The following is a 26,047-nucleotide window of genomic DNA, read 5'->3' on the forward strand; positions in this document are numbered from 1 at the left end:
GCACGAGCGAGCGAAAGAGAGGTAGAGAGACGAGTCAGGAGAGTCTGAATGACTCGTGCAGCTGTGAAGAAAGATTTGACCAATTTTAAGGAAAGTGTTGATCATTATGTGGTTGATATTGTGGCGGTGGTAACAAACAAATCAACCAGAAGAGAAAATATACGTTGGACTAGTAGTGAAACTGCAGCGGCCGTCAGCTGAGTCCTTCATATGTGGCCCAGGACGGATTTGCGTTTACACTGTTAAAAGAATGTGGACACACGTGAGTATTACAAAAGAGTTGAATCTTTTATAAAATCTCTATTATGACAAAGCAGCTGAGCAAACCATCCCTGAATTTCTAAAGAATGGCACATTCACTTTTCTGACCAAAGGCTATATTTCCATGTATTAAACATCTGACCATAAAAAAGCGTGGATGTAAAAATCCTTCTCACTTCCTGAGATATAAAACTTTCCAGAGAAAAATCTCTTAAGTCGTTAGGTCGTTTAAACATGAGTGTCGCTCTCTCTGCTGTGGGAGTTTTTGCTTATAATAAATTGTTTTAATATTTCGGGTAGATCACCCTAGTGATTTTCCCATCAGCCCTCTTCGTGTCCAGCCACTTCCCACAGAGGAAGATGGTGGTGACACCGTTCGCCGTGTTGGTGACTTCCACGCGGTCCAGCAGCCAGCCGGGGCTCAAACCAGAGTTGTCGTGCTCCACCCGCACTTTCTGCAGCTCTCCCATGTCCAACATTTCCAACAGGAAACGGTCCGTCTGCCCTCGTTCGAAAAGGTTGCGAAACTTCTGCCGCAGCTGCCGGCAGCCTGAATCTCCATTGGAGCCGTAGACAGTGATGAAAACGTTGGCATCTGTACCTGCTCCTTTCTCATCACCTGTGATGACGATGATCTCGTACTTGACTGGGACCAGGCTTCGAGCTTTACTGGCGAAGCTCTCCATTATCTTTGAGCACTCAAAGGTCAAGAAATCATCCCTTTTTGCCGAGAGAGGGATGACGGCTTTGCAATTGAAGATGTACCTGAAGGTGAGGAGATAGAAAGAAATAGAATATTATCTGATACCAACAAACTTTATAAGTAATAACTAGAATTGCACTCAGTAGAGCACATACCTGCACCAAGGCCCAACAGTCCTAACTTCAATCAAGCTGCTCTAAACTTTACACACTTGAAAGACATTAGTCCTCTTAATATGCCTTATTTACACAGGGGTGAGAATATAACCTCCCTGGTGGAGGTAAAATGTATGACTTTGGCAGAGATGTAGACAGTGGATGCGTAGATGTCTTACTTGTTTCCCAGTTCTCTTTCAGTGACGGCGACAGCCACCACATGCCAGTGAAATTCCCCCTTTACTTTCTTTCCATCCTTGGGTGAGTGGCCCAGGCAGATTCCTGCGATATCCCCCAGGTTCTTGGACGAAAACTCAAATCTGTCGACATTTCCCCTAAAAAGGGAGGGACATGAGCAGGTTGGGTCAATGAGCAGCTGGTGTCTTACATTGGCTTTTAACTTGTTTTGAGTCACAGTGAATTTTCAGCAGGACAGTGTAATGTTTGCAGCTTTGAAATGGGCTCATGCACTTGGTGCTGGTTGGTTTGCATAGGTGGGAGAATTGCAGAGAGAGAAGTGCAGGTTTGAGTAATTTCATGCAACAGTTACAGCTCACTGAGTTCATCTTGCAGCAAGAACCTACCGCAAGAACCTCTTCTTCTTTGACGAGTTCTCCATTACCAACTCTTTGGATCGACCCTTCCTCCCCTCGAGAATGATCCAGGCATTTTCTTTGGTTTCAGCCTCAGCTGTGTCTCCAGTCGTGACACAAATTTCATATTCTTGAGAGAAAACATGGACACAGTTAAAGTCAATTGTTTCAGACATGGTATCATTTCCACACAGAATATATAGTTATATTAAGATATTACATTAACAAAATAAGAAGGAGGATTTAGACTAAAGTTAACTTAGACTTAAGTTGCAATCAATTTGATTTACATGAAATCAGCATGTAATTTTGTCTCATTGATGTTTGCCTCTTTGCTCACAGCTCTCTCTCTTTATATTGAATCAGAGCTGCTTTATGTTTGTGCAACTACTTGACTACAACACTTGTGATTGTTTGGCTGCTCCGTCAACTGATACACCATTTGCTTCTCTGTTGTATTTCTGACAAATTAGTTTAATAGCTATATAATATAAGGTGTAATTGCAGGTACTATCCTTACTGGTCTTCTCATTGAGGTCTAAGTAGTCGTTGTTAGCACAAGCCAGTTCTCTCATTATCTGTCCATCGTCGTCGTTCTTGGCGAGCCAGCGGTCACAAGGGAAACGAAAGGTTTTGTCCATGATCTCATCCTTCACGTCGATGTACTCCAAATGCCATCCTGGAGCAGGACCTGGGCGAAGTGACACCAGCAAACAAAAGAGATACACTAAGTCAAGATGTCGTTAAGACTGATAAACCAAGAGCAATGCAGGAATCTTTTGGGCCAATCAGTAAAAAGCTGTGTCACTCCTCCGTGCTTCAAAAAAAACCAGAGTAGTTCTGAGTAGTTATTGTTGGACAGCAGCTACAATAAGCATTAATTGTCCAGGTTTCATCAAAAGCAAGACAGATGTTACCTCAGACATTTGTGGACTGGGGGATTTATCTTACAAAGTGTGACTGTTTATGTTTAGGTGGCTGACCTGCGTTGTCGTGCCACACCCGTACTTTGGAGAGCTCTCCCATGCTGAGGATTTCTGAGAAGCGGAACGTGTCCATCTGTTTGCGCTCGAACTTGTTGGACTTGTTGCATTCTTTCAGTGCCAGCGTCCCCGTGTCTCCGTTCTCTCCAAAAATGATGACCCACACATTAGCATCAGTGCCCGCTCCTGAAAAGACAGAAGAGAGTTGTCCATTTAGAAAAATAAACTCTGACATTCTGTCCTATTGTTTTGACAATGTGACTGGAAGGGTGAGCTTAACTGTGCTTTAGATTCTTGTCTATAATTACAGTTTCTAAATCCACATTAGCACAATCATCAGTAAGTACATACTTCTATTCTTTGTATGACTGACTACTTTAGATCTCAGCTTTCTCAGAGTTTTGTTGAATTGCTGACAAGCCCCAAGGAAACTAATAAGCTAACAAGCAACCACACAATGTGAAAAGAAAAATGAGGAGTAGAGAGAACTGACTCAGAGAGCACATGTAGGATCCCTCTGTGCTTAATTATTTCATTACAACTCATTTTGCAACATCTTTTCTGTGTCCTGGTTTCTGTGCACCATAACAAAAGCCATTACAAACTTGTAACAACCCTACGTACTTGACATTCAGTGGCTCTTCACACTACTCTGGCTGCAGTTTCCCATTTAACTGGACAATGCTATTTTATCGACCAAGTTCTCAGATCATAGGTGCAGCTGTGTTAAATCAGACCAATAAGTCAAGCGTGAACTTTCCAAACAGCCATTTGCACGTCATTTTAGCAACCAACATGCTAAATCATCTAAAGAAAGTGACCTAACCTGTTCACGCAATATGCTCCATGAACTTTGTGTTTATCGCTTGAGGCTTTGATTGTGAACATAGAATGTAATTATGCTTGGTTTAATAATTAGGTTAAACATTTTTAATATTCTGCAGATACTAGTTTTATGTTTGTTTACATTTGATTTAGAGCAGAGGTCACTGATAGGTTGACCGCAGCTCAGATCCAGACCCAGATGCCATCCTATCCAGACCTAGACCTGTATGAGGATTGTCAAATTTTGACTGGTTTAGTGGCCCAGGTACCTTTAAAAACCAATTGCATGCATTTTAAATCATCTCATGAGATGCCGCTCAGCCAATCGAACACACCGTGAACAGACAAGAGAAGAGAGAATGGACAGTCAGAAGTGAGTCAGCGAAAAGACCGAAACTGCTGCGTGCTGAAAAAACAGAAAAGTAGGCGTTGTTTTAAGTGAATACCCCTGATAGCGGTTAATTACACTAACACATAGAGAGTACCTGTGGCTGACATAACAGTCAGATTTGTTTTCCTCACCACCAACAGAAGGGCAGGTACAATTTGAGTCGCTTAAGATTTTCTTTGGTTGACTACAACCCTACATTTACAGATCACTCCTTAAAGATCCCCAAGGAGGCCATTACCGTTTGCACAGCCCCACCTATGTAATGTTGTCTGCATGTCTGTTGTGTATGTGTGTCTGTCAGCCTGGCTCATTATTCTTCACAGAGTCTGAGCAGTGGTGCAGAGCTACATCTTAGCCTCCAGAGAGCGGCCCCTTTGAAGTCGGCTCAGACTTCTCGCCTTGCTATCGTGTTGATCAGCAGCTCGACTGAGCCTTAGAAAATCCTGTAGGAAGAACAGAGGGAGCCAAGCTGCATGGAAGGTCTCTGAAGAGGATTTCTTCCTTTACCACGTTGGACTCAAACAGAAATGATTCCACTTTCTCTCCTCATGGAAAACACAACCCTCTGCACAAGGACAAGTCAAGAGAGGATGAGAATCTATATGTAATAACCGTCTTAACGTGGAGAGTGAAATAATGATATTAAAGACTCTCTACAGAGTGGACCTTCTTTGTGGTTACATGGGTAAAGAGTTCACATTGGAGAGATGAGCACCTGCAGGATCCCCTCAGGTACATCCCTTTGAAAGTGATTCAAAAACAAACAGCTAGCAGGTGATGGAAAGGTGCAGCCAGGAAACTAAACACAGATGACATGTTGCTGTTGAGGTCATTGAGGATCCCCCAGGAAGAGCTGGAGGATGATACTGATGAGAGAGAACTCCTGTTCTCCACATCCCTGTACCTGACGCTGACCCAGCGATGGAAGGATGCATAGATTGTGTCTGTATTTTTTGTAGAGCTGGCATCTTTTGTTTTCTTGCCTACCGCACTTTTGTTCACTCACAGTATGTTTGGAACAGACGTGAAAATGTGTTTTCAATGGGACATCTCTGTTTGTAAACCAGCAGCCAACAACATATTACCTGCAATATCACTGGTCTTGACCTGGATGATGTAGGTGGTGAGCTCCACCATCATCTCCTCGTCCACCATAGCGCCCATCTCGCAGATCATCGTCCTCTTTGGTCCATGTGTCCTGGACAGCCAATCCTCATATGTGAACACAGACACCTCCTCTGTGGTCAGGTTACGCATGATCACCTGAATGAACAGAGTCAGTTGTGTAAATATAATATTACACTTATTGTAAATATCATTGATGTTGGTGAAACTAAAGTCTCATAACAAGTGTGGCTCCAAAGGTCACTTTTTAAAACTTAAAGGTTTAACAATATTAGTTTGTAACTATAATGTATTGCAAAGATTAAATTATTGCCTCTGCAGTGCAGTTTCCGTCCCTATTCCAGACATATTGCATTCACAATGATGTGAGGTCTGTGACCTTTGACCTTTGACCACTGAAATCTTATCAGTTCTTCTTTGAGTCCAAGTGACAACTGGTCAAAATCACTTGTATGGCAAAAAAACACAATCTCCTCTGAGTATATTAAAAAGTGCTAGTGTCACATTTTGACATGCACACAAATCCTCGTTTCTCTTAAGATGTATTACCACTTATTCTGGGAAGCATTCATTAATATAGACTGGGCTCAGGCACTGTTACTCTGCACTGCATATTTATCTGGGCAGATTAGTATGCTGGCAGTTCGCCTGGTGCACTGTTGTGTCGATTTCAATACACAGACCCAGAAATCCATAAAGACAGCACATCTGCTTGTGATGCTGGACACACATGGCTCTGCCCAGGGTCAAGTCAAGGAGATGTTCGCAGTCGCTGAGTCCCAGGCACGGACAGACAGGGCTAGGTATTGTTCCTGACTCCTCTGCAGCTCTGCAGGCATCCTGCCTTTACCAGAGAGGACATTTGCATAGGGAATATGCTCTGTTTCATCAGAGCGGTTCACCGGGGACATCAGACTGAATTTGGAGGTGAGCAGGTGATGCCACAGGAAGCTCATGGGGACACCTTTTTGGGAAACTATTAATACGGTTGATTATATTTCAGGACTACACATAAAAAAAATTGTGTTATTTGCACTATCACACATCAGTTCACTCCAAAATCTCTCCCTCTCCTGAAAGCACAGTGCTCTTTACTAAGTCTGTTTGTGTATATTGTAGACGTGTGGGTGTCTGTGATGCCAGCAACAACAGCATGGTAAAAAAAAAGAATGAGTCAATATGATCACTCCAGGAACACTGGGCCCTGCAGTGTATGTGTGTGTGTCTGTGTCTTTGTGGGTGGTTGAATTATTGACAGTTCTCCTGCAGGCATGGAGAGATGTGTATTTGTCGGTGTGACATAACTAAATGATCCTGTGACCTACAGCATCAGGACGTGAACACAAAACCTGCGACTGCTTTCAACCAGTGATCTGGAGGAAGTTACTGTTGTGCCCTTTATGCTCCTGGTTTTATGTTTTATAGAAGAGATCAGCTTTAAATCAGCAGCAACATCTGTACTTCATTACATTGACAATTCCAAAAGTAGCATCTGTATAGTACATCATCGGATGATTCTGCTAAGTTTATCTGCTTAGATTTTGCTGTAATCCTTGACACTTTATGGCACGTAAACATCTCCTGAACACATATGTCTGTCTGCCTCTGTAGCAGGTTGGTTCAGGTGAGCTGACCTTGTCCACGAACCAGTCAGGTCGACTGCCGGAGCCGTCGATACGAAGCCTCATCTTCTTCAGTGGGGCAATGTCTTCGATCTCCATGTTGAAAGTGTCGTCCTGACCACGCTCAAACCTGTTGCACAGCACATACATTACACAGTTTATCATCCTTGATTAAATGAAATTGTCTTTTCATTGATATTGTTTCTGATGATGTCCAGTTTTGGTCACCTGTCCTCGTTCTTCTGTAGCAGCATCTCCTCTGTGCTACCGTTGGCCCCAAACACACACATGAAGATCTGTGTGTCTGACCCTGCGTTTTGCACGTCCCCCGTCACCACCGTCACCTCATAAATAATCTGATGTGAAAATGTAAAAACTTTATTTTTATCAAACATCCATATCACAAGCAATATTACCTTTGAAACACCAGAGAGAGAAAGATTTATTTTGCAGCGGATGAATATTCATATAAAAAACAGTTTATATTGAAGGAATTATAAGGTTGATGGCAGCAAACATACATAAAATAATAGTGGACAATATATGGAAAAATGCACTTTTACTGTACCAATGACACGTCTCTTCATTGTTATTTTTTAAATCTATTTGTAGTTATAAGGCCCATTTAGTAATCCATCAATGTGGGGAGGGATCATGTATAAATAGCCAAAGGTGTAAACCAATAAGATTGTGATGTGGTGACTGTCTTATTTGAAATATTATAGAATTCCATTAACAGATTTATCAAAATCAGACACAAAGATAAGCCACATCGAAATGTTCATCTTCATTAGCATGACTTCTTTCCTACAGATCTCAAAAAACCATGATTGATAACTCGACCCTCAATACATTAGTCGCCTTCCATATCAATAATATTATGAAACATCATTTTGAGTAAAATACAAAATATATTTAGATACAGTTCTGGTGTCACAGCCAAATAATAGCAAGTAATAAAAGTAATTATTTAACCTCAACGGTCAGAAAGATGAGGTACATCTATTCGATCTTAATCCCATTCGAATAATACCACCAAATTCAAAATGATTGATTCACAAGATTTTAGAGGTACTAACCGGAAGTTTTAACATGTTTCAAAGGGGTGAGAGTTTGGATGGACGTTGAATGTTAGTACATCATTTTGTTTCATGTAAATTGTCCCAGAGGTTTCAATAGAGACATGAACTGTGTTCAGTTTACGCTTACATACCTTCTGGGAGATGGAAATGGCCTCTGCATCCAACACGTTGAATACTCTAGCAGTCAACCCATCCCCCCTATCTTTGGCCAGCCAGCACTTGCAAGCAAAAATATATTTGACCCCTTTGGTTGGTACGGCAACAGCCAGCTCATCAACCAGCCAGCAGCTCTCCGGAGTGGCCCCATCGTGGCCGAGCTGCGGGGAGGAAGACAAACAATCACCTCGAGCGACATGGGTGTATTTTGCTGTGTGTTCGTGTGTGTTTGAGTGTGTGGACACATGATCTTCAGTGAATCTCTTATAGCAACCCCCCCTCCTCACCTCAACCTTTTTGATCTCGCCCACGTCTAAACCGTGGGACTCAAGGTTCTCCAGAGAGCCGGCCTCAAAGCCCTTCCTCCCATCTGCCAGGTCCAGCCACAACCTCTCTGTCTGGACGTGATTGGCCCCGATAATGATCACATAAGCCCTGCTGGTGGTGCTCGCATCCCGCTCCAGTCCCGTCGAGGTGGTGATGTGGTACGGTATGACTGCACAGGAAATAGGCACATTCACGAGAGCAAGGAATTATGTAAAAATGTCTGCGCCCAAGTATTAATAACAGGCATTTTCACAGAGCAGATGAAGCAGACATGCAGAGCTGTAGATTCTTGATCTTTCTTACTGGGGAGCTCAACTTCCTCCTCCTTCTTCTTCTTGTTCTTTTTGTTCATGTTACTGTCGACACTCTTCACTGTCAGAGCAGAGTTCTTCTTCTTGCTGTTGATGCTCTCTCTTACTCCTTCAAAACCCTAAAAGATACACAACCCACACAGTGATACAGACAAATTCAAAAACACACACACATATACATATACACACACAAACATATATATATATATATATGTAAATATGTATAGATATAAACTTATAAAATAAGCTTAATGTAGATTGTAATGCTAAAGTTTAAGGTGTATCTGCACCAAAATTGAATAGGTTTTTCCGTGACCCACACCATATCCTGCCACTAAGTTTCGTGGTAATCCATCTGCTAGTTTTGGGGTAATCCTGCTAACTAACAATCGAACACAGACGAAAACCTAACTTCCTTGGTTGAGGTAATAAAACGTAATATACATGACCTTACTCCTCTTATTCTGCATTCTAGTATTACGTTTTAATATCTTCTTTACCACTTCTACATATATATGTGTTTATAAATGCAACTTTTGCATGCAGTCATACACAGTCTTTCATTCATATCACCTTGACGTAGAAGACTCTCTTGATGCGTCTGTCCTCCCTCTTCCGAGACAGCCAACGCTCACACAGGAAGAGGAAGACCTCCTCCGTGTCCACGTCAACCACCTCCACCTGGTCCAAGTACCAGTCAGCGCTCATCATGCTGTTGTCGTGGCGGATTTTTATCTTGAAAACCTGTCCAAGGTCAACTGCCTCAATAGTAAACTTATCCACCTGCGGAGGGGAAACAGTCGGTGGAATAGCGTGCACATCATTAAGTTGTTTGTATTTATGTTTACGGAAAATGATTCATTGTGTCAAGCTTGTTAATCTTCATTTCATTGGACGTTAAAAGTAATAAAGACAGATAGTGGGTCTTTCTTACACATCCTCGCTCAAACTTGTTGCTGTTTGTCTCAGACTTGCTGAGCTTCCTCTCCCCGGTGTCGCCCAGGTCCCCGTAAATTGTGAGGAAGACGTCGGCGTCGGTGCCGGCACCGTACACGTCGCCTGTCATCACTGACACTTTGTATGTGTGAGCTGTAGTGGAAACAATGAGCAGAGACAAGAACACAGGGGAAATGTTTGAGGAGACTTTTGAAAATAGACCAGAAAGAAAGTTGTTTGCCATTGATGTTTTATGCCACTGTCATGAAAGAAACTCATTTCAGGACAGACAGAACCTGAAGGGAAGTTTGTCTCTAGCTTTTCTAACTAGAAAGGTTGAGACGGGACAACAGAAAACACATCATTGTATATTTGTTATTAATAAATCAAGTTGAATATGATTGCTTTCTGGCGTGCCAACTTGTTCACATACTCTCTAGAGCTTCCTCCACCTCGACTTCAGTGACTTTCAGGCTTCCGTCTCGCGAAAGCTTCTCAGTAATGATGTCAGAGGGCACCAGCTCTCTCACCGTCTCGCCATCATCCTCCGACTTGGCGAGCCAGCGCTCACATGGGAAGATGACAGTCTCTGAACCCTACAGCAAAACAGAGGGACAGGCTTAAAACTCAACTACCAATTTCATTTGTGTGTTTGTGGCTTAGAGGGAAATCAGTGAACAGTGTCGTGTTTTTTTTATCTGAGCCCTGGGTGAGTATATGAGAGTCAGAGTGCCGGATTATCCTCATCTATCTGTGAGGAGAACATCTCCACCTACTGACCAAAAGTAGAGCCTGTAACCAACGGATGTAAAGAGGAAGATGCTGACAAAGATAAATATAAGTCATTCGCATCAAATACTTAATGTTAAATATGAGTTAGGTTGCAAGTATTGAGACCAATCAGGCCCTGGAGCTTTTGGGATGAACTGATCTTTATATACATTTTTATATATAGGTGCAATTTTAAGGTACTTGTACTTTTTTCATTTGGATTTAGAGCTAATTTATTCCTACAGTTCACAGGCAAATATGATGTATTCTTCTCTAAATTTAATTTCACAGCGTTGGTTGCTTTAAGGTTTAAGATTTAATAAGATCTTTAAAAATATGGTGCATTATCAAAAGTATATAGTTATTCAAATTAGTAAACCTTGATTTACTACAAAAATGCAAAATGCTGTTTATAATATCTATAATATAAGTATTATCATATTAGTATTATATAATACCACATTTTATATAATAGTATGACATCTCTGAGACAAAATTTCTGAATGTTCACATACTTACATTTTAAAGAACTATTACTTGCAATTATGCATTTCTATTTTGCAGTATTGTTCTTTTCCGTAAAGTAAAAGAGCTGAGTACTCCCTCCTCAGTGGACAGTACCTTTCCCTTTCTGAGCAGACGTCTGATCTCCACCCTGTCCAGGTGCCAGCCCGGGTTAACCCCACGGTTGTCATGACCGATACGGATCTTCTCAATTACGTCCCCCACGTCTTCTAGCTACACAGAAAGAAGAAAACATTACTGAATTATTCAGTGTGGAATTTACGAGAGTAAATATTAAAAACTGCACTTACGACCTTGGAGTGCACCAATTCAACTTGTTCATGAAAATATGTAATGATACCTCTACAATAAACATTTCCTCAGCTCCTCTCTCAAAGTACATCCTCCTCTCCCTCTTGTTGACACACAGACACTTCTGCTGTGTGCACACTGCATCTCTCCCGTAGAGGACGATGAAGACGTCTGCATCTGTGCCAGCTCCAAACACGTCACTCGTGGAGGTTTTGATCTCATAGGGAACAACTACAAAATAAAAAAAAGTTATATCATAACCAATTATGTGCATCAAATGACAATTTTTTTTATATTTTAAATTGTGATATAGACTTCTGTGATTTACAAGGTGTGTAAAGCTCTGTCTGAAGATTATTGGGGAAGAGGTCCCTGATAATGGCACCATCATCCTCCCCTTTATCCAGCCAACGGCCGCAGGGGAAGCGCAGTTTCTGTCCCAGAGACGGGGCGTCGATCTCCACCCAGTCAAGGAACCAACCTGCTGATCCTCCTCCTTAAACAGTGACACAAGTTACTATATTCATCATTATGTGTTAATTTTTCACTGCACAGGCAGGGAGTCGGTCCTACTGTACCACAGTTGTCGTGTCCTATACGCAGCTTCTTCAGCTGTCCGATGTCCGTGGCTTCCACGGTGAACTCATCAATCATACCCCGTTCAAACTTATTCTTATGGGTCTTTGATGCCTTTAGGTTTATTATCCCTGTGGATTATCCAATCACAAAGTATTTTAGTTATTTAAATACACAGATATAATTCACTACCATAGTATAAAGTATTACCTGTGTCGTCCTTGTTGCCGTACAGGATCATAAAGACATTGGCGTCTGTTCCAGCGTATTTCTTGTCACCAGTTTTTATTCGTATTGTGTATGTGGTTGACATGGCTGTCATACGAGAAAATAATAATGAATGAGTCATTGAACAATCATTGATCAACTGTGGAGATTACCATCCTTATTCATTTCAATTAAAAAAGCTTCCCCCCTTGTCCAGAGGTCGTGTTGCTCTAACCTTTCTGTTCCAGACCGAGTGTGGCTTCAGAGTCTTCCTCATCATCATCGCCCTTCTTCATGAAGGCCTCGTCCACAGGAACGAGCTCCCGGGCGAGCTGTCCATCATCCTCATCGGTAGCCAGCCAACGCTTACAAGGAAAAAAGTACCTAAAACACAATTTCTAATTTATTATAAGCGCCCAGAATACATAGTGATTAAACCACAACCAGGGCCTCAACTGAAGATTGTTAAATGTTCCTGTGTCCAAAAATACCCAAACTGAAAGAACTTTAAACTGATCGCAAATCTCATCGGAGAAGCTGTTCTTTAACCAGAATATTTTACTACCTACACAGTGTATTGTACCATTTTACACCTTACAGTGGAGCTCTAAGATATTTTATGTGCAAAGGTTATGTCTGCTATATGATGAAGACGCTGTAAAGTGATGGTGCAGTGCTGCTCTCTTAAAATCATCATGACATACGTGGTGTCATCTTTGTTGTCTACAATCTCCACTCTATCCAAAAACCAGCCGGCGCTGGCCTGGCTGTTGTCGTGTCGGACTCTCAGCTTCTTCAGGACTCCAAGGTCGACCGCTGTGATGTCAAAAATGTCCTCCTGGGTCACACATGCACAAAACGAAGACAAAGGGTCACAGGATAGGAGAGCGTGAGAACCTGATTGTTTAATCAATATTTGTTGGATCAGCTAGGATTTTATGATAACTTTGTGTTTAATGCTTGAGGCTTTCTGAGTGAACATAACAGAAGTTGTTTGGTCTAATAATTGGGTGAAAATTGTTTAATATGCTGTAAATACTCACTTTAGATTTTTATTTATTATTCATTTAGACTAATAAGCCTACCAGGTACAGTGCATTCAGTGCATGCACATTGTCACATACATATTTCAAACAGGATTTTCATTGGTTGACCAGTCCTGATAAGCAAACTGTCTCCTCACCGCAGATTTAGACATTCTGCACCAACAGAAACAAAATGTACCTGGTTTTTCTCGAATTTGTTCAGGTTGTTGGACTTCCTGAGCCGTCGCTCCCCTGTGTCACCAGTCTCTCCGTAGATGTTGATGTAAACGTTGGAATCGGTCCCCGCCCCCCACATGGCCCCAGTGAACACGTGAACGTCATATGAGTTCACTGAGAGGAAAAACATTAATCAAAGCAACAACAAAAGAATCACATTTAAAACAATATATATCTGCCGTAAACTGCTACCGGTGGGTCAACACATCACATTCATGCTCTACTTACTCTCCAGGTCTTCATTGTCCTCTGTCAGCAGCTCAACCACGATCTCTCCATCCTCCTCATCCCTGGCCAGCCAGCGGCCACAAGGGAAGGAAAATGTCTCCACTACTTCCTGCAGCTGCTCAACTATCTCCACCTCCTCCTCCTCTTCTTTCTTCTTCTTTTTCTTGTCCTTCTTCTTGTCTTTCTTGGGCTCCTCCTTCTTCACCTCAACCTGCACCATGGCCATCGTCAGCTGCTTTATGTCCACTGTCTCCAGGAACCAACCATCGCCGATACCCTTCCCATCGTGGTAGATGCGAATCTTGTAGATCTTGCCAACATCATGAGCCTCAATCTGGGTGGGATGAAACAGTGATCAAACCGGGACCTTAAATCTCCATGGGACATTGACATGATGCCACATAGGTGCAACACAGACCTTAAAGATTTCAGTAGTGTTACGTTCAAAGTTGTTTGAGCGACTCTTGAGAGTGAGGACTTCAGTTTTTCCCTCATCTCCATAGATCTGACAGAAAACATTGGCATTGGTGCCACCTGCACGCACGTCCCCTGTGACCACTGTTACTTCATAGTTGATCACTGTTAATGAGGGGGTAAAATATTATGACCAGTAGAAAGACTATGTAGAGAAGAGCAATATACGTCAACTCATAATCACTATTCTGAATGTATATTATGTTTTAAGTTCCTGTTATTTACATTGTTCAATCTCCAGGATCTCGCTGGGATAGATCTCAACCTCCACTTTCCCATCAGCCTCATCTTTGCACAGCCAGCGGTCGCTTGGGAACATGTACTGCTTCCCGTGAACCTGCACTGAGATCTGCACGCTGTCCAGAAACCATCCGGCCCGCAGGCCCTCGTTGGTGTGACCGATCAGGAGACGGTTGATCTGTAAGTAGAGAGGACGTGAACAAATAGAAAACAACAGAATTAGGAAACAGAAAATAAATGTCTGAATCACATCCATTTGTGTCAGAAGAACTTGCCTGTCCAATGTCAAAGGTTTCAATGGTGAAGATGTCGGTGCGCCCTGTCTCAAAGTAGTTCCTGAGGTCATTGTCAGAAACCGCCAGTGTCATCTTGTTAGTGTCCCCCTTCTCCCCGTAAAGCTTCACAAACACCCTGGAGTCGGAGCTGGCTCCATTCACACTTCCTGTCTTGATTGCAATATGGTAGCTGACATCTGATGAAGGAGAAATTGGGGGCATGGATGAAATGTATCAAAGCATTAAACGAATGCTGTCCTTTTTTTTTACTTAACCTCTCTTTTAAGACTCACTGAAGAGACGCAGGCCATCTCCATCTGGAACTAACTCACGGACAATTTGTCCATCATCCTCATTACGGTCCAACCACCTGAAGGGACACACAAAGAAATTAGACAAACATATATATATATATATATATATATATATATATAAAAGTAAAACACAGGATGAGAACAACCCGCCTTTGAAACTCAGACTCTGTCTCTTTAAACAGGACAAACAAACAGGAAGAGTCTCTTTCCAGAACTAACACTGCACCTCAGCCTTGTGGTCTGGCTCCAGTTACTAAAGGAGAGAGCTGTCCAGCCACATGCATTTAGTGTCCATTTGTAAGGTCAAACCCGTCCATCAGCTGCCTAACAACCTAAACGCACACCACTGGAGAACTAGGAAACGTAAACATGGCCAATTCTCAGAGGCTCTGAGAGCCGTTTGGACAATTTTGGTTGGTGTATCGGTGGTTGACTAAAACATTGAGAGAAATTCAACATAAAAATTATATGTAATTGTAATACATATGAAACAGTTACTGTTACAGCCACAACAGTGTGAATATATATTAAATATTTTAGATATTTTGGAAAATAACCATTCTCCCATTCCTGCTGAGAATCCCAAAATGTTGAAATATTTCTTTAAGTCATGTGAAAAGTATTGTTGCCTTGCCTGAAACAAGGGAATACAATGGCCATAGTCTCTGGTTGGCCCTCCTCCCTGACCATGACTTTATCAAGGAACCAACCACAGCCTCCTCCGCGGCCGTCATGCCCCACACGCACCCTGTGCACTTGACCCAAGATCACAGACTCAATGAGGAACTCGTCATGCTGAGGGGAGTCAGGGAGAAAACAGATTCAAAATGCAAATTATATCCATGCATCTTCTGTGTTCATCTTTTAATAAATAATACACTCACGTTTCCCTTTTCAAATTTGTTGACATTGTTTTTACTCATAATCATGAGCCGCTCCCCTGTGTCCCCCAGGTCACCGATAACATTGAGGAAGACGCTGGCATCTGTGCCGCTGCCGCTGACGTTGCCAGTGCAGATGGTGACGCGGTATTTAATCACTGGAGGTAAACAAGAGAGCAATCACATCATATTAAGCACCTACTGTACGTTCAGTGCAATCTCATACACATCACACTACAGACTGGTAACATGGAGGTTGTGAGTATTCAGGATGATCTGGGAACATTTGTAAGTGTGCGTCTCTCACAGGGCAGAGGCTCGTTGATGAGAGCTCCTGTGGCTGAAAGCTCTCTCACGATCTCATTGTCGTCTTCATTGACGTCCAACCAGCGGCCGCACTCAAAAGAGTATTTCTCCATCGTCAGGGTCTTAAGCAAAGTGACCTGAATAAAAATACCAGCGTCAAGTATTATCATACTGTAGTAAGTCTTTATCTGAAAAATGTTTTTAATGGACTGCACTTGCCTGGAAGCCCCTTCCATTACACCCTGATTTGCACATAAGTCTCATTTTAGGGGGGAAATAACCTCTAATCCAGTGTCTGACGCAGTGCTTAGAAGTGACACTGTACAACAGTTTTAACAGCTTACACTGACAGCTCAAGCCCACAGAGTAATGGGTCTCACCTTCGCTAAATGCCAGCCAGAAAATGGATGTCTCTTTTCGTGCCAGATGCGCAATTTCAGCAGCCGTCCTGTGTCTGGCATTTCGACCTACAGACATTTTAAAAGACAGTGTAACAACAGGAGACACATGAAATAAAACATGTCAGTGGAAAGCCTCACAGTTGGGAAAAAAACTGCGATGTGCTCAGCAGATGGAGCCAGGGCTTACGATGAACTTATCAAGCTGGCCCTGCTCAAAACTGTCCGAGTTGTTTTCCAGTTTGATCTCATCGGACTTTCCCTTCTCTCCATAGATCTGCAGAAACACCTGAGCATCTGTCCCTGCCCCCTTCACATCTGAGGTCCAAATCCAAAGGGACCACGGGAACTCTGGGGAAGATTCAATTTGACATTAAATTAGGGCTGTCTGATTTTTATTAAATTCTAAATACTCCTAATCGGAACACGTTCATTTTCAATACCAAACATGAATCGGGAAAATGTAACTTTAATTGCTGTTCTGAAAATAGAAAAATGTGTGATTTACGTTTTCTTTTCTGAGTAGAGATCTGAGAGTAGAATGAGGAGACCTACTCTTCTGTTTCTTCTGCCTGAGAGAGACCATCTCATACAGCTCCCTCTCAATCAGTCCGTCCCCCTCGTCCTCGTCCAACCACTTTCCGCACGCAAATGTCTGCTCAATACCCGTGAAAGGACAGTATATAACAACCTGGAGGGAAAACGGATACTTGGTGAGTGTAAAGCACTTTGCAAATGTGTAACCGATGAGATATGTGAGGTACCTTTTCACAGTACCACCCGGCGCCAACAGCCCCGTTGTCGTGCCCAATGGTGACCCTGCTGAGCGGGCTGATAAGTTCACAAATCTCCACGTTGAAAATGTCGATGAGGCCGCGCTCGAAGGCTCCGCCCTCCAGGAACATTTTGCCGCTGTTCTTTGAGCCCTTGGAGCCGTGCATAACCATGTGGATCTTAGAGTTGGTGCCTGCACCCCTCACATTTCCAGTCATCACTTGTACATTATACACGATTCCTATACGATGCAAGAAAATATGCACAAAAACTCACACTTTTCTCTCATTTATAAATGATATGTGGCTATTGTCTACATCAATATATTAGATAAACTGAAAAATGATTTGTGTTGTTCTCACCCATTGGTTGCATTGATCCAACCAACACATCTCTCTGTATTTTGCCATCACCTTCATCTAAGGCGAACCAGCGATTAACAGGGAACTCATACACTTCTTTATTCCCCATGTCATCGATTACCACCTGCAGAGGCATTAAGCGCTATCATGTTTTCCATGTATCGCACGTGTACACAAAGATTATGTATGCCTGTGCAGGTTGTTCATGCCTTATCTAGAAACCATCCAGCCGAAGAACCTCTGTTGTTGTGCCCGATGGTGATTTTCCTCAGCCTTCCCAGGTTTGGAGCCTCTATCGTGAACTTGTCCTCTGAGCCCCGTTCAAAGTTGTCTTTGTCACTGTCCAGTCGTCTCTCTCCTTTCAAAATAAACAAAGTTTAGGAATCCCAATGAGGATGTTTATTTATGTGATTGTTCAAGGCATGATATCGTCAAACATAACATTTGTTTTCAGCCTCTCAAATGTGAGGACTGACTGCTTTTCTCTGTTAATATATTTTTTTATTTAATCTATGTCCCTATATCAGACATGATAAGCAAATTCAAGATATCACCTTGTGGTTAAGGGATAATGTGATAAGCATATTTTCAGTATGTGGTAATAATTAATCGATGAAAAAATAATGTGAAGGTCTACCTGTGTCACCGATCTCTCCAAAAATATTCAGGAAGACATCAGCATCCGTTCCACTTCCCTTCATATCAGGAGTGAACACACTCACTATGTATTTATTCACTGCAGATGGAATACAACACAGAAAACAGTGATTTATATAATCAATGATTATGACTGACTGAAATGCTAATAGTGTAGAAAATGCTGATGATCAGGTTCTTTTAGAAAATAATAAATATAATATATAATATAAGTTCAGCATTAATAGCATTATGTAAAATTAATAAGTATAATTAGACGTTTTTTTGTGTCATTAGGCAGGTTCTTTGCTAATCCACACTGAGATGATCTCTTGGTTAAATATTCATAACATTGTGTGCGTCTGCATGTGTGCTTGCATGTGTGTGTCTGTGTCCATATTGCTCCGACCACTCCCTCACACTGTCTCCTGTGTTTATCTGAGTCTCGGCTTCCTGACGCTCTGCTTGACTGACTGCATGTTAGATCACATTGCAACAGATGACACATGGGCTGCACTCTGATGGAATTCAATTACAACCTGAAACAGTAGGAAGATGTGTAAGCCCACCAGGCGACTTTAACTATATAACTGGTGAGGCACATTGGACTGATACTGTCAAGCGTCATTTCATTTCTAGTGGACACTTTTTTAAATATCTTTCTTTTTTACTCTTTTATTTTCAACTCACTATTCAATAGTATATATTGCAGTCTTTCTGGTGATATTTTCAGACCAAGTAGTTTCTCTTGAGGTATTTGTAATTTCCATCAATTGTTATTTAGTTTTGACCTCCCTGAGCCTTTGTGTATTTTGGCTCAGAGTGACCTACATTTTGGAACGTCCATCGGGTTGAGGCTGCCCAGCAGGTCCCTGACAAACAGGTTGTCAGCCTCCTCCCGACTCAGCCAGTTATTGCAGGCGAAATAGAAGCGCAGATGGGGCCGGTTCATGTCGGTCACCACCACCCTGTCCAAGAACCAGCTGGCGTTCATCCCTGTGTTGTCGTGCTCGATCCTAGAGAAACAATTAACAGTCATGGTGTGATATGAATTCACTGTACAGGTATGAAGACGCTTGTCACATCAGATTCACCAGTGCCTTTGTTTTTTAGTGTGTTAAGTGTATTTCTGCAGTCATAAATAAACAGAGACTGTTTCAGACATATCACAAATATCATAAGGCCTGAATGAGTATAATGTCACGAAAAATAATAAACCCAATTCAAGATTATGCGCCTGATTATGTGTACATTTCTAAAGGCTCCAACAAACTCAAGAACTTCTGGTGGAGTTGTTTAAGAATCATCCACTACAGTTTTTAAAAAAGTGGAAACGTCTGTCCTGTCCAATACATTTCTAGGTTATTAATCTGGACTGCATTTGGGGAAGGCAAAGCCCAGGTATATATAACAGTGTCTGCTATTCAAATCAAGTTGAATAGAATTTGAGTAGTTGTATAAAATGAAATCACAGCACATGACAATGTTTACAACAAGCAGAAAAGGTCATTTTTGACCTTGGAAAAATAATGTTTTAGAAAACTAAGAACAGGTCCACTTACTAGCTATTTCCAGAGCTTTCAGCATAGTCCTTATTAGTAGATGGAGTTGATCTGTTGTAATGTAGGTTAATCTGATATGCAAGATCAATACATGCTATAATTTCATGCATAGTAGAAATTCCCGTTCTTCGAACTGAAGCTTAAAAAAGTAGTTGAAAGCTCTGGAAAAATGGACTTTGTTGTTTTCATGTTATATCCTACTATTTATAAAGTCAAAAAGGTCAAGTACACCTGTTTAGTATGCATGTCAACAAATAAGTATCCATGATGAAAAATGTGGCTAATGTTGTGATTGTTCTGTAAAAAATTGTATAACATGCAAAAAGTTGCACTTTCAAGGGTAAAAATGACTTGAGCCATAGTAACTCAGCCTCCTCTGGAGTAAGACTTTATTGACTCCCAACAACAGATGGGGCTTAACCCTCTAAAGCTGGATGAAATCCTTTGATGGCCGATGGCAGAGCTGGAAAATAAGTGAGAAATGTCCCTGTGGGATCTGCTCTGTAAGCCGCTGTTATCCTAACTGTGAAGCCTCAACTGTGATGTGCCAGTCAACTGTAGCTGTGCATTCTGTCGACTTAGAAGAAGATTATATATCTGCGACGCCAAACACCATTGTATAACACATGTTGGTTTATATATGTCAGGTCACTTTCAGCACGGTGGAATTTACCTCAGCTTCTTCAGTGGCCCCACGTTGTGTGTTTTGACGCGGAAAACGTCAGTCTTGTTCTTTTCAAATGCAGTTCTGCTTCTGTAGAATGAAGAAACGATGAAAATGTCAGAACTTGGGAGACACAATGAGTTGTCTGAGAGAAAGTCTGTGTGTGTTTGTGTGTGTGTGAGTGAGTGAGTGTGTGTGTATGAGAGAGAGAGAGAGAGACTCTATTTAATTGGAAGAAAGTGGGTAAAGAGATACAGTCCCGCCAGACAAGTGAATAGAAAGGTAAATGACATCTCCTGACTGATCCAGCTTAAGGTATACGCTGGTGGTCTCATGGCAGTGGTATAATCTGAGACCTCTTCAGGCTCGGCCACTTCATCGATCCCTCCTCCTTTTCCACATGTACTTTTTTACCCCTCGCAGAGACGAAACTGGGCCGATACACCCAGCACACCCCCGCTGCCAACCGCAGTGAATCAGACACCTTCTTTTTCATTAACAAAGAAAGCCTCACTTTGTCTGACCCACACCTCCATCTGCTTTCCTCTCCCTGCAATATTCAGCCCGTGCACAATGCCAAGGCTCGAATAATTAAGGTGCACGGTGTCGTATACTATCAAACAACTGCCAAGAATGAAATGCTGTACAGCACACATGAATACATGACCTTGTTCTGTCACACCTGTGGGAGAATGATGGGGAGACACTGGTTATGACAAAAACAAACCCAATGCAAACTTTGGAATTCATGCAATTCATATGAGTAATAATCACAGTGAATTTCCAAAGAGTTACAAGTTTAATCTGCCTTGATCGTTCAATCATAGCAACCCTCCCTAACCTGTATCATGTTATAAAGTTTTAATCAATCATTACACAATACAGGCAGGGCCTAATATATATATCGGAGTAAGGCGAAACTCCTTAGTATACAATATGTTTATAATATGACCAAAGTGACTCCATCAACATCCATGTATGGTATTTCATCAGCTGAGCAACACAGCAGTTACACAGCATGGAGATACTGAATGCATGGCATGTTGGTGCTGTCTGAAACAGATGAATGAGACCACCACAAGGTCTGTGTGACACGGGCCAGAGCGGCTCACAATAAGTTGGTATATCCTATACGCTGCACAGGTAACCCTATCTGTCAATCAATGTGTGCAGAGATAAAGAGCCTGATGCTGATAAGGCCCCCTGAGAGTCATTTGATCATCCACAGAAATGACATCGTGGTCTTCTTTCATTTGCATTTCAAATGAAAAAGAAGACCGGCCATGTCACGTAGTTCCTCCTTACTCCAGATATTCTGTGTCCGACATTTTATATGACTGTATAGAGGAGAGATTCCTGCATCACAACAAAACTTGTTGTTGTAAACACGCTCTGCTTCTCTGAGATCAGAGTGTTCACAGTTTCCTGGTGGAAAAGGTGATTTCGCCTCGATTCATCGGCTTCACAGACATCAGGTCAATGTTAAACAGGAATGCTCCCTCATACAGTGTTACATGCACAATACAACTCAACACAAGGACAGAATCATAATCATCCTTTAGCAGACTGATTCACAAATACCTCTTTTCTGTGCTGAAGGATCAGAGAAGAATAGAAAAGGTTAAAAGTTAACAGTGGACATTGAAATGTTACAAACTAGCTAAACTTGTTTTTTATATCAGTTATGAACTCCCTCTGACTCAAGGTTAACAGTCTTACACATTAAGCCAGAGTACGTGCAAATAAATCAGAGCAGAGTGACTCACTGAGACCTGGTTTAGAATCTTAAAGGCAATTTACAGAATGTACCAAAGTAAACTATAATTATGGGACATCAACATAAACCCCTTTAAATAACTCACTTGCTTGCCAGGTGAACCTTGGGCGTGACGCCAAAGTCTCCAAAAAGGGTAACAAACACATTAGCGTCAGTCCCCGCTCCTTTTACATCACCAGTGACAGTGACCACCTCATACACTGAAAAAGAGGAGATGGAGATTAGAAAAGATTAGGGAGAATTAAACATTTTGCGGTGTTGTCCAGTTTGTGAATAAACGACAGGGGATGTAGCGAATCAATTCTGTGATGTCCAACAGAGACTCATTTGAAGAGTAAAAACTAAAAAACAAAAGTCACAAACCCAAAGTCACATCACACAGTGTCCAATAATCTTTAAACATTAGGGAGCATTATGTTTCTTTCCATACACGGTTGCCAGGGAATTCAATGCGGCGAATCTGCAGCGAATCCATGTCTGGTGTGATACATCAGCCAAGCCTCTCTCACATTTCACAAATGTGTCTCTTCGTCCGACCGAGCCACCGAGTTGATGAGAAGGTAAAAAGGAAGACAACTCAGCACTTTGTAAAACAGCTGCCTCAGTTTGAAGGTGTTTATATCTGAGAGAGGGCACTGGCTGTTTGGCATTTTAGCCATGATGGTTTTTGGTTAAGGGTCAAACATCTTAACTACTATTGAATGGATCTTAAGAAAGTTGGCACCTACTGAAAACAGTTTACAATGGCCTTATTTGGAAGCACAGGGGCTTTACTCTCAGGTCCCTCAGGTCCCATATGCTTGTTCATATTTGCTCCTTCCTCTTGCACAAGTCTTGTTTTTGATTTTGTTTCCATGAATCTAATGATAATAATGACTCTTTAGATTATTGGAATTTGACACACCTGAGCATCTGCCCTTGTTTGAGTAACAGTATACAGTGGTAATTCTATAGTCCGGCTGCCTTACTGTGTATATGAACTCCTCTCTCTCTCTTGATTATGCAACATCTTATGTTATTATGTAACATGAATATAGTGTGGCCTTAAAGGTATTGAAAAAGATTCTACTGACAGACCTAATGGAAAAGAATTATATGTTTTGGTAAAGGTGGTTCTATGTCGGGTATCCATTGTTTTGGGTGAATGTTAAAAAAAGCATGGTGGACTGAAGAGAATAATTGTTAGAATAATTGTAGATTCGGCCAAAAACCATCAAAGAACAGAGAGTAGAGAACAAAGTCAGGTAAAGACAAATGCTCAGGAAGGCTAAGCACAGAGAAAGAAGACAAGCAGATAACCTTAAAATATCCAGGAGAGGAGGAAAGCCCTGAAGAGCCATTTGACCAAACTCGATAAGAAAGAGACGCTGATACCTAATTAACAGTGAGCGGGGCTATTAAAAGCAGATTAAGGAGAAAGAGATACACCTGATAAAATCAGACAGACCGTGGCCTGGTACAACTGAGCCATGATAAACTCTGTGGAGTGTCAGAGTCAGGGCTAATGACGGCTAAACAAGAACACTCTACTAGCTTTAATCTATGGAGGCTTTTATTCATCCAGAAAGTGCATTGGCATACAGTATCACCTTTTCATCACTCTTTGTCAACTTGATGGGAAAAAAGAGACAAAGTGCTTTTAAGTCCAGACATTTTTTGTCTTTATGTGCAATTTCCTCACATAAAACAAATATGTTTTATGTGAGGATATTTCCAAACATGCATCTTCTTCCTCTTGCAAGTTTTTTGATTATGTTGATATGAATCTAATGATAATAATGACTCTTTAGATTATTGGAATTTGACACACCTGAGCATCTGCCTTTGTTTGAGTAACAGTATCAACATTAAATCTTCATCAGGGGATTAGTCAGAGTGTGGCTATTACCTGTGACTCAATACTGTTGCCTATACAGTGGTAATTCTATAGTCCGGCTGCCTTACTGTATATATAACTCCTTTCTCTCTTGATTATGCAACATCTTTTGTTATTATATAACTTGAATACAGTGTGAACTTAAAGTTATTGAAAAAAGTTTCAGACATTATGAAATATTTTTTGGAATATTATTTACCTGGGTAGGAATAGTATCACAGATAAATCGAAATTAATTTATTAAAAGACGTACTTGGCTTATTACTGGGCGTAATAACGGCAAAAAGAAACAGGTCAATAGAAGGTATTAATAAGCCATTGGTGTGAGATCATGATTAATTTACTCAGATTAATTCATTCACTGAATGATAGTCTAACTCAGAGTTAATCAGAGTTGCACAGAGTTGCATTGCTCTTATTGCATTGTTGAGCTGACCTGTCCTTCTTATCCAAGACTTATCATTACAGAAAAATTATTTAGATTTTACCAGCCATCACAAAGGCAACATGCTTCTTCAGATTATTGTATCTGAGCATCTAAGAATATTTAAGAACAAAATATGAAATAATCTAGAGAAACATGTATTGTATTTACATTTGAATCACTTAAAAAAGGCTTGTTTCCATTTCCCCTACTAAACAAAAGCACAAAGCAATCTTGTGCCTCCTATTCGCCAACCTTTCATCGGCTTAAAGAAAACTCTTTTGGCTGCCAGCCCTGCCTCTGGCCCCGGTGTCGCTCCCAGTCCCTGCGACTGGGATGGCACCCAGCACCTGTCTGCCCCTGAGCCTCTATTTAATACCATTCATGTGGAACATAACTGAGCATTCACCCAAGAGCAATCACAGAGGGATTCCCTTGTGTGCCCTGTTCAGAGCTGAGGGGAACAAGAGGAAATCTGTGGTCAGTGTTTGACCAGTTGATTCACTCCAGCAGGTTCTTACATCTTAGACTCACCTAAAGAGCAGCATTGGAGGTTTCTCTGTTGGTGCTGCAGTGCCAAATACTGACCTTTCTTTTTGTAGTACTCATCCTCGTATCCATCAGATGAGTCCGTGTGGTAGTTCAGCAGCTCGTTCTGGTAGATCACTGCATAGTCCAGCTGTTTATTTTTGGACTTTTTTCCCTTTTTCTTTTTATCTTCATCGCTGTCAGCAGATCCTTTCTTTGCCTTCTTCTTTTTCTTCTTCTTTGAGTCCTCCTCTTCTTCCTGCTCCTCAATCAAGGGCTCCTCGTCATCATTGTTGTGAGATTTCTTTTTCTTCTTGCCGTCTTTGGACTTTTTATCCTTGGAGCCCATCTCCTCCTCTCCCTGTGGATTTTCAGCAGAGGGTTTCTTTTTCTTTTTCTTCTTTTCCTCCTTGACCCCCTCAGTCACTTCCTCTTTGAGCTTCTCTGATTTCTCCTTTTTGGAATTGCTTGTGGGGTCATTATTGTTCTGCTCATCCTCTTCAGCTTCATTTTCAATCACAGCACCAGCCTCAGAGTCATCATTTGCTTTCTTTTTCCTCTTTTTCTCCTTTACTCGTTCACCCTCTTTTCTCTGCTCTTTCTCTGAGACCTCCTGAGTCTCAGAGCTCTCTGAGCTCTTGTGTTTCTTCCGACTCTTCTCTCCTTTTGTGGAGTTCCCACGGGTCACTCCTTTGCTCCTCTCCTTTAACTTTGGCTCTGTTTCCTCCACTTCGTCATCGACTTCTTCAGTTTCTTCTGAAGCTGTGGATTGTTTCTGTTTCGACGGCATCTTTAATTCATCCACTTCCCTGGCTATTAGTTTCGTAAGTGCTGCCTTGAGTTTCTAATGTTGTAAGACAATTCATTTGACCCTTGGCTGTGGGGCGGCTCTGGGATCGTGGGGTTCAGAGCAGCCCGGGTGTTAGCGGTGGTATGTATACCAACTCAGGACACGCAAAGGGACGGATGGCTGCATGGACGTCTCCAACCTGGGCAGTATATGGCCATACAACCAACACACACTACTCATGAAAAATTACTGTCACCTCAGCATGCACGTGACCCATGGGAGAAAGCCCTGTGAAAAAGGAGCCTTGCACAGAGAACTTATCCTCTCTGCCACGGCACGCTCCATTATTCATGGTGTCAGGATCGCTTTACGGGCCGGGGACGTCTCGCTTTGACCTGCAGTCACACGTACATAGACGGAGACAGACAGACAGACA

At 41.8% G+C, this 26,047-nt stretch overlaps 1 protein-coding gene across 1 annotated transcript; it reads right to left on the minus strand.

Annotated features, from left to right (window-relative positions):
• Positions 1-355: 355 nt before the first annotated feature.
• On the minus strand, positions 356-25,611 carry LOC118126052 (lipoxygenase homology domain-containing protein 1). The gene is made up of 42 exons (XM_047344547.1): positions 24,882-25,611; positions 22,079-22,193; positions 21,798-21,809; positions 20,226-20,306; positions 18,822-19,006; positions 17,992-18,090; positions 17,564-17,712; positions 17,355-17,478; positions 16,983-17,233; positions 16,774-16,909; positions 16,409-16,569; positions 16,201-16,287; positions 15,822-15,957; positions 15,518-15,672; positions 15,268-15,428; positions 14,613-14,689; positions 14,320-14,516; positions 14,030-14,222; positions 13,749-13,909; positions 13,331-13,664; positions 13,065-13,216; positions 12,545-12,678; positions 12,076-12,224; positions 11,844-11,948; positions 11,636-11,764; positions 11,386-11,550; positions 11,107-11,288; positions 10,863-10,979; positions 9,904-10,066; positions 9,469-9,623; positions 9,108-9,317; positions 8,527-8,653; positions 8,184-8,392; positions 7,872-8,057; positions 6,887-7,014; positions 6,671-6,788; positions 4,997-5,174; positions 2,696-2,881; positions 2,233-2,403; positions 1,704-1,842; positions 1,299-1,454; positions 356-1,026 (listed from the first exon to the last, which is right to left on the minus strand). Exons 1-42 carry the CDS (start codon positions 25,609-25,611, stop codon positions 546-548), a joined length of 7,284 nt encoding a protein of 2,427 aa, XP_047200503.1. The 3' UTR covers positions 356-545.
• Positions 25,612-26,047: the final 436 nt, after the last annotated feature.

Source organism: Hippoglossus stenolepis, chromosome 18 (genome assembly GCF_022539355.2).
Source record: "Hippoglossus stenolepis isolate QCI-W04-F060 chromosome 18, HSTE1.2, whole genome shotgun sequence".
Lineage (NCBI taxonomy): Eukaryota > Metazoa > Chordata > Actinopteri > Pleuronectiformes > Pleuronectidae > Hippoglossus > Hippoglossus stenolepis.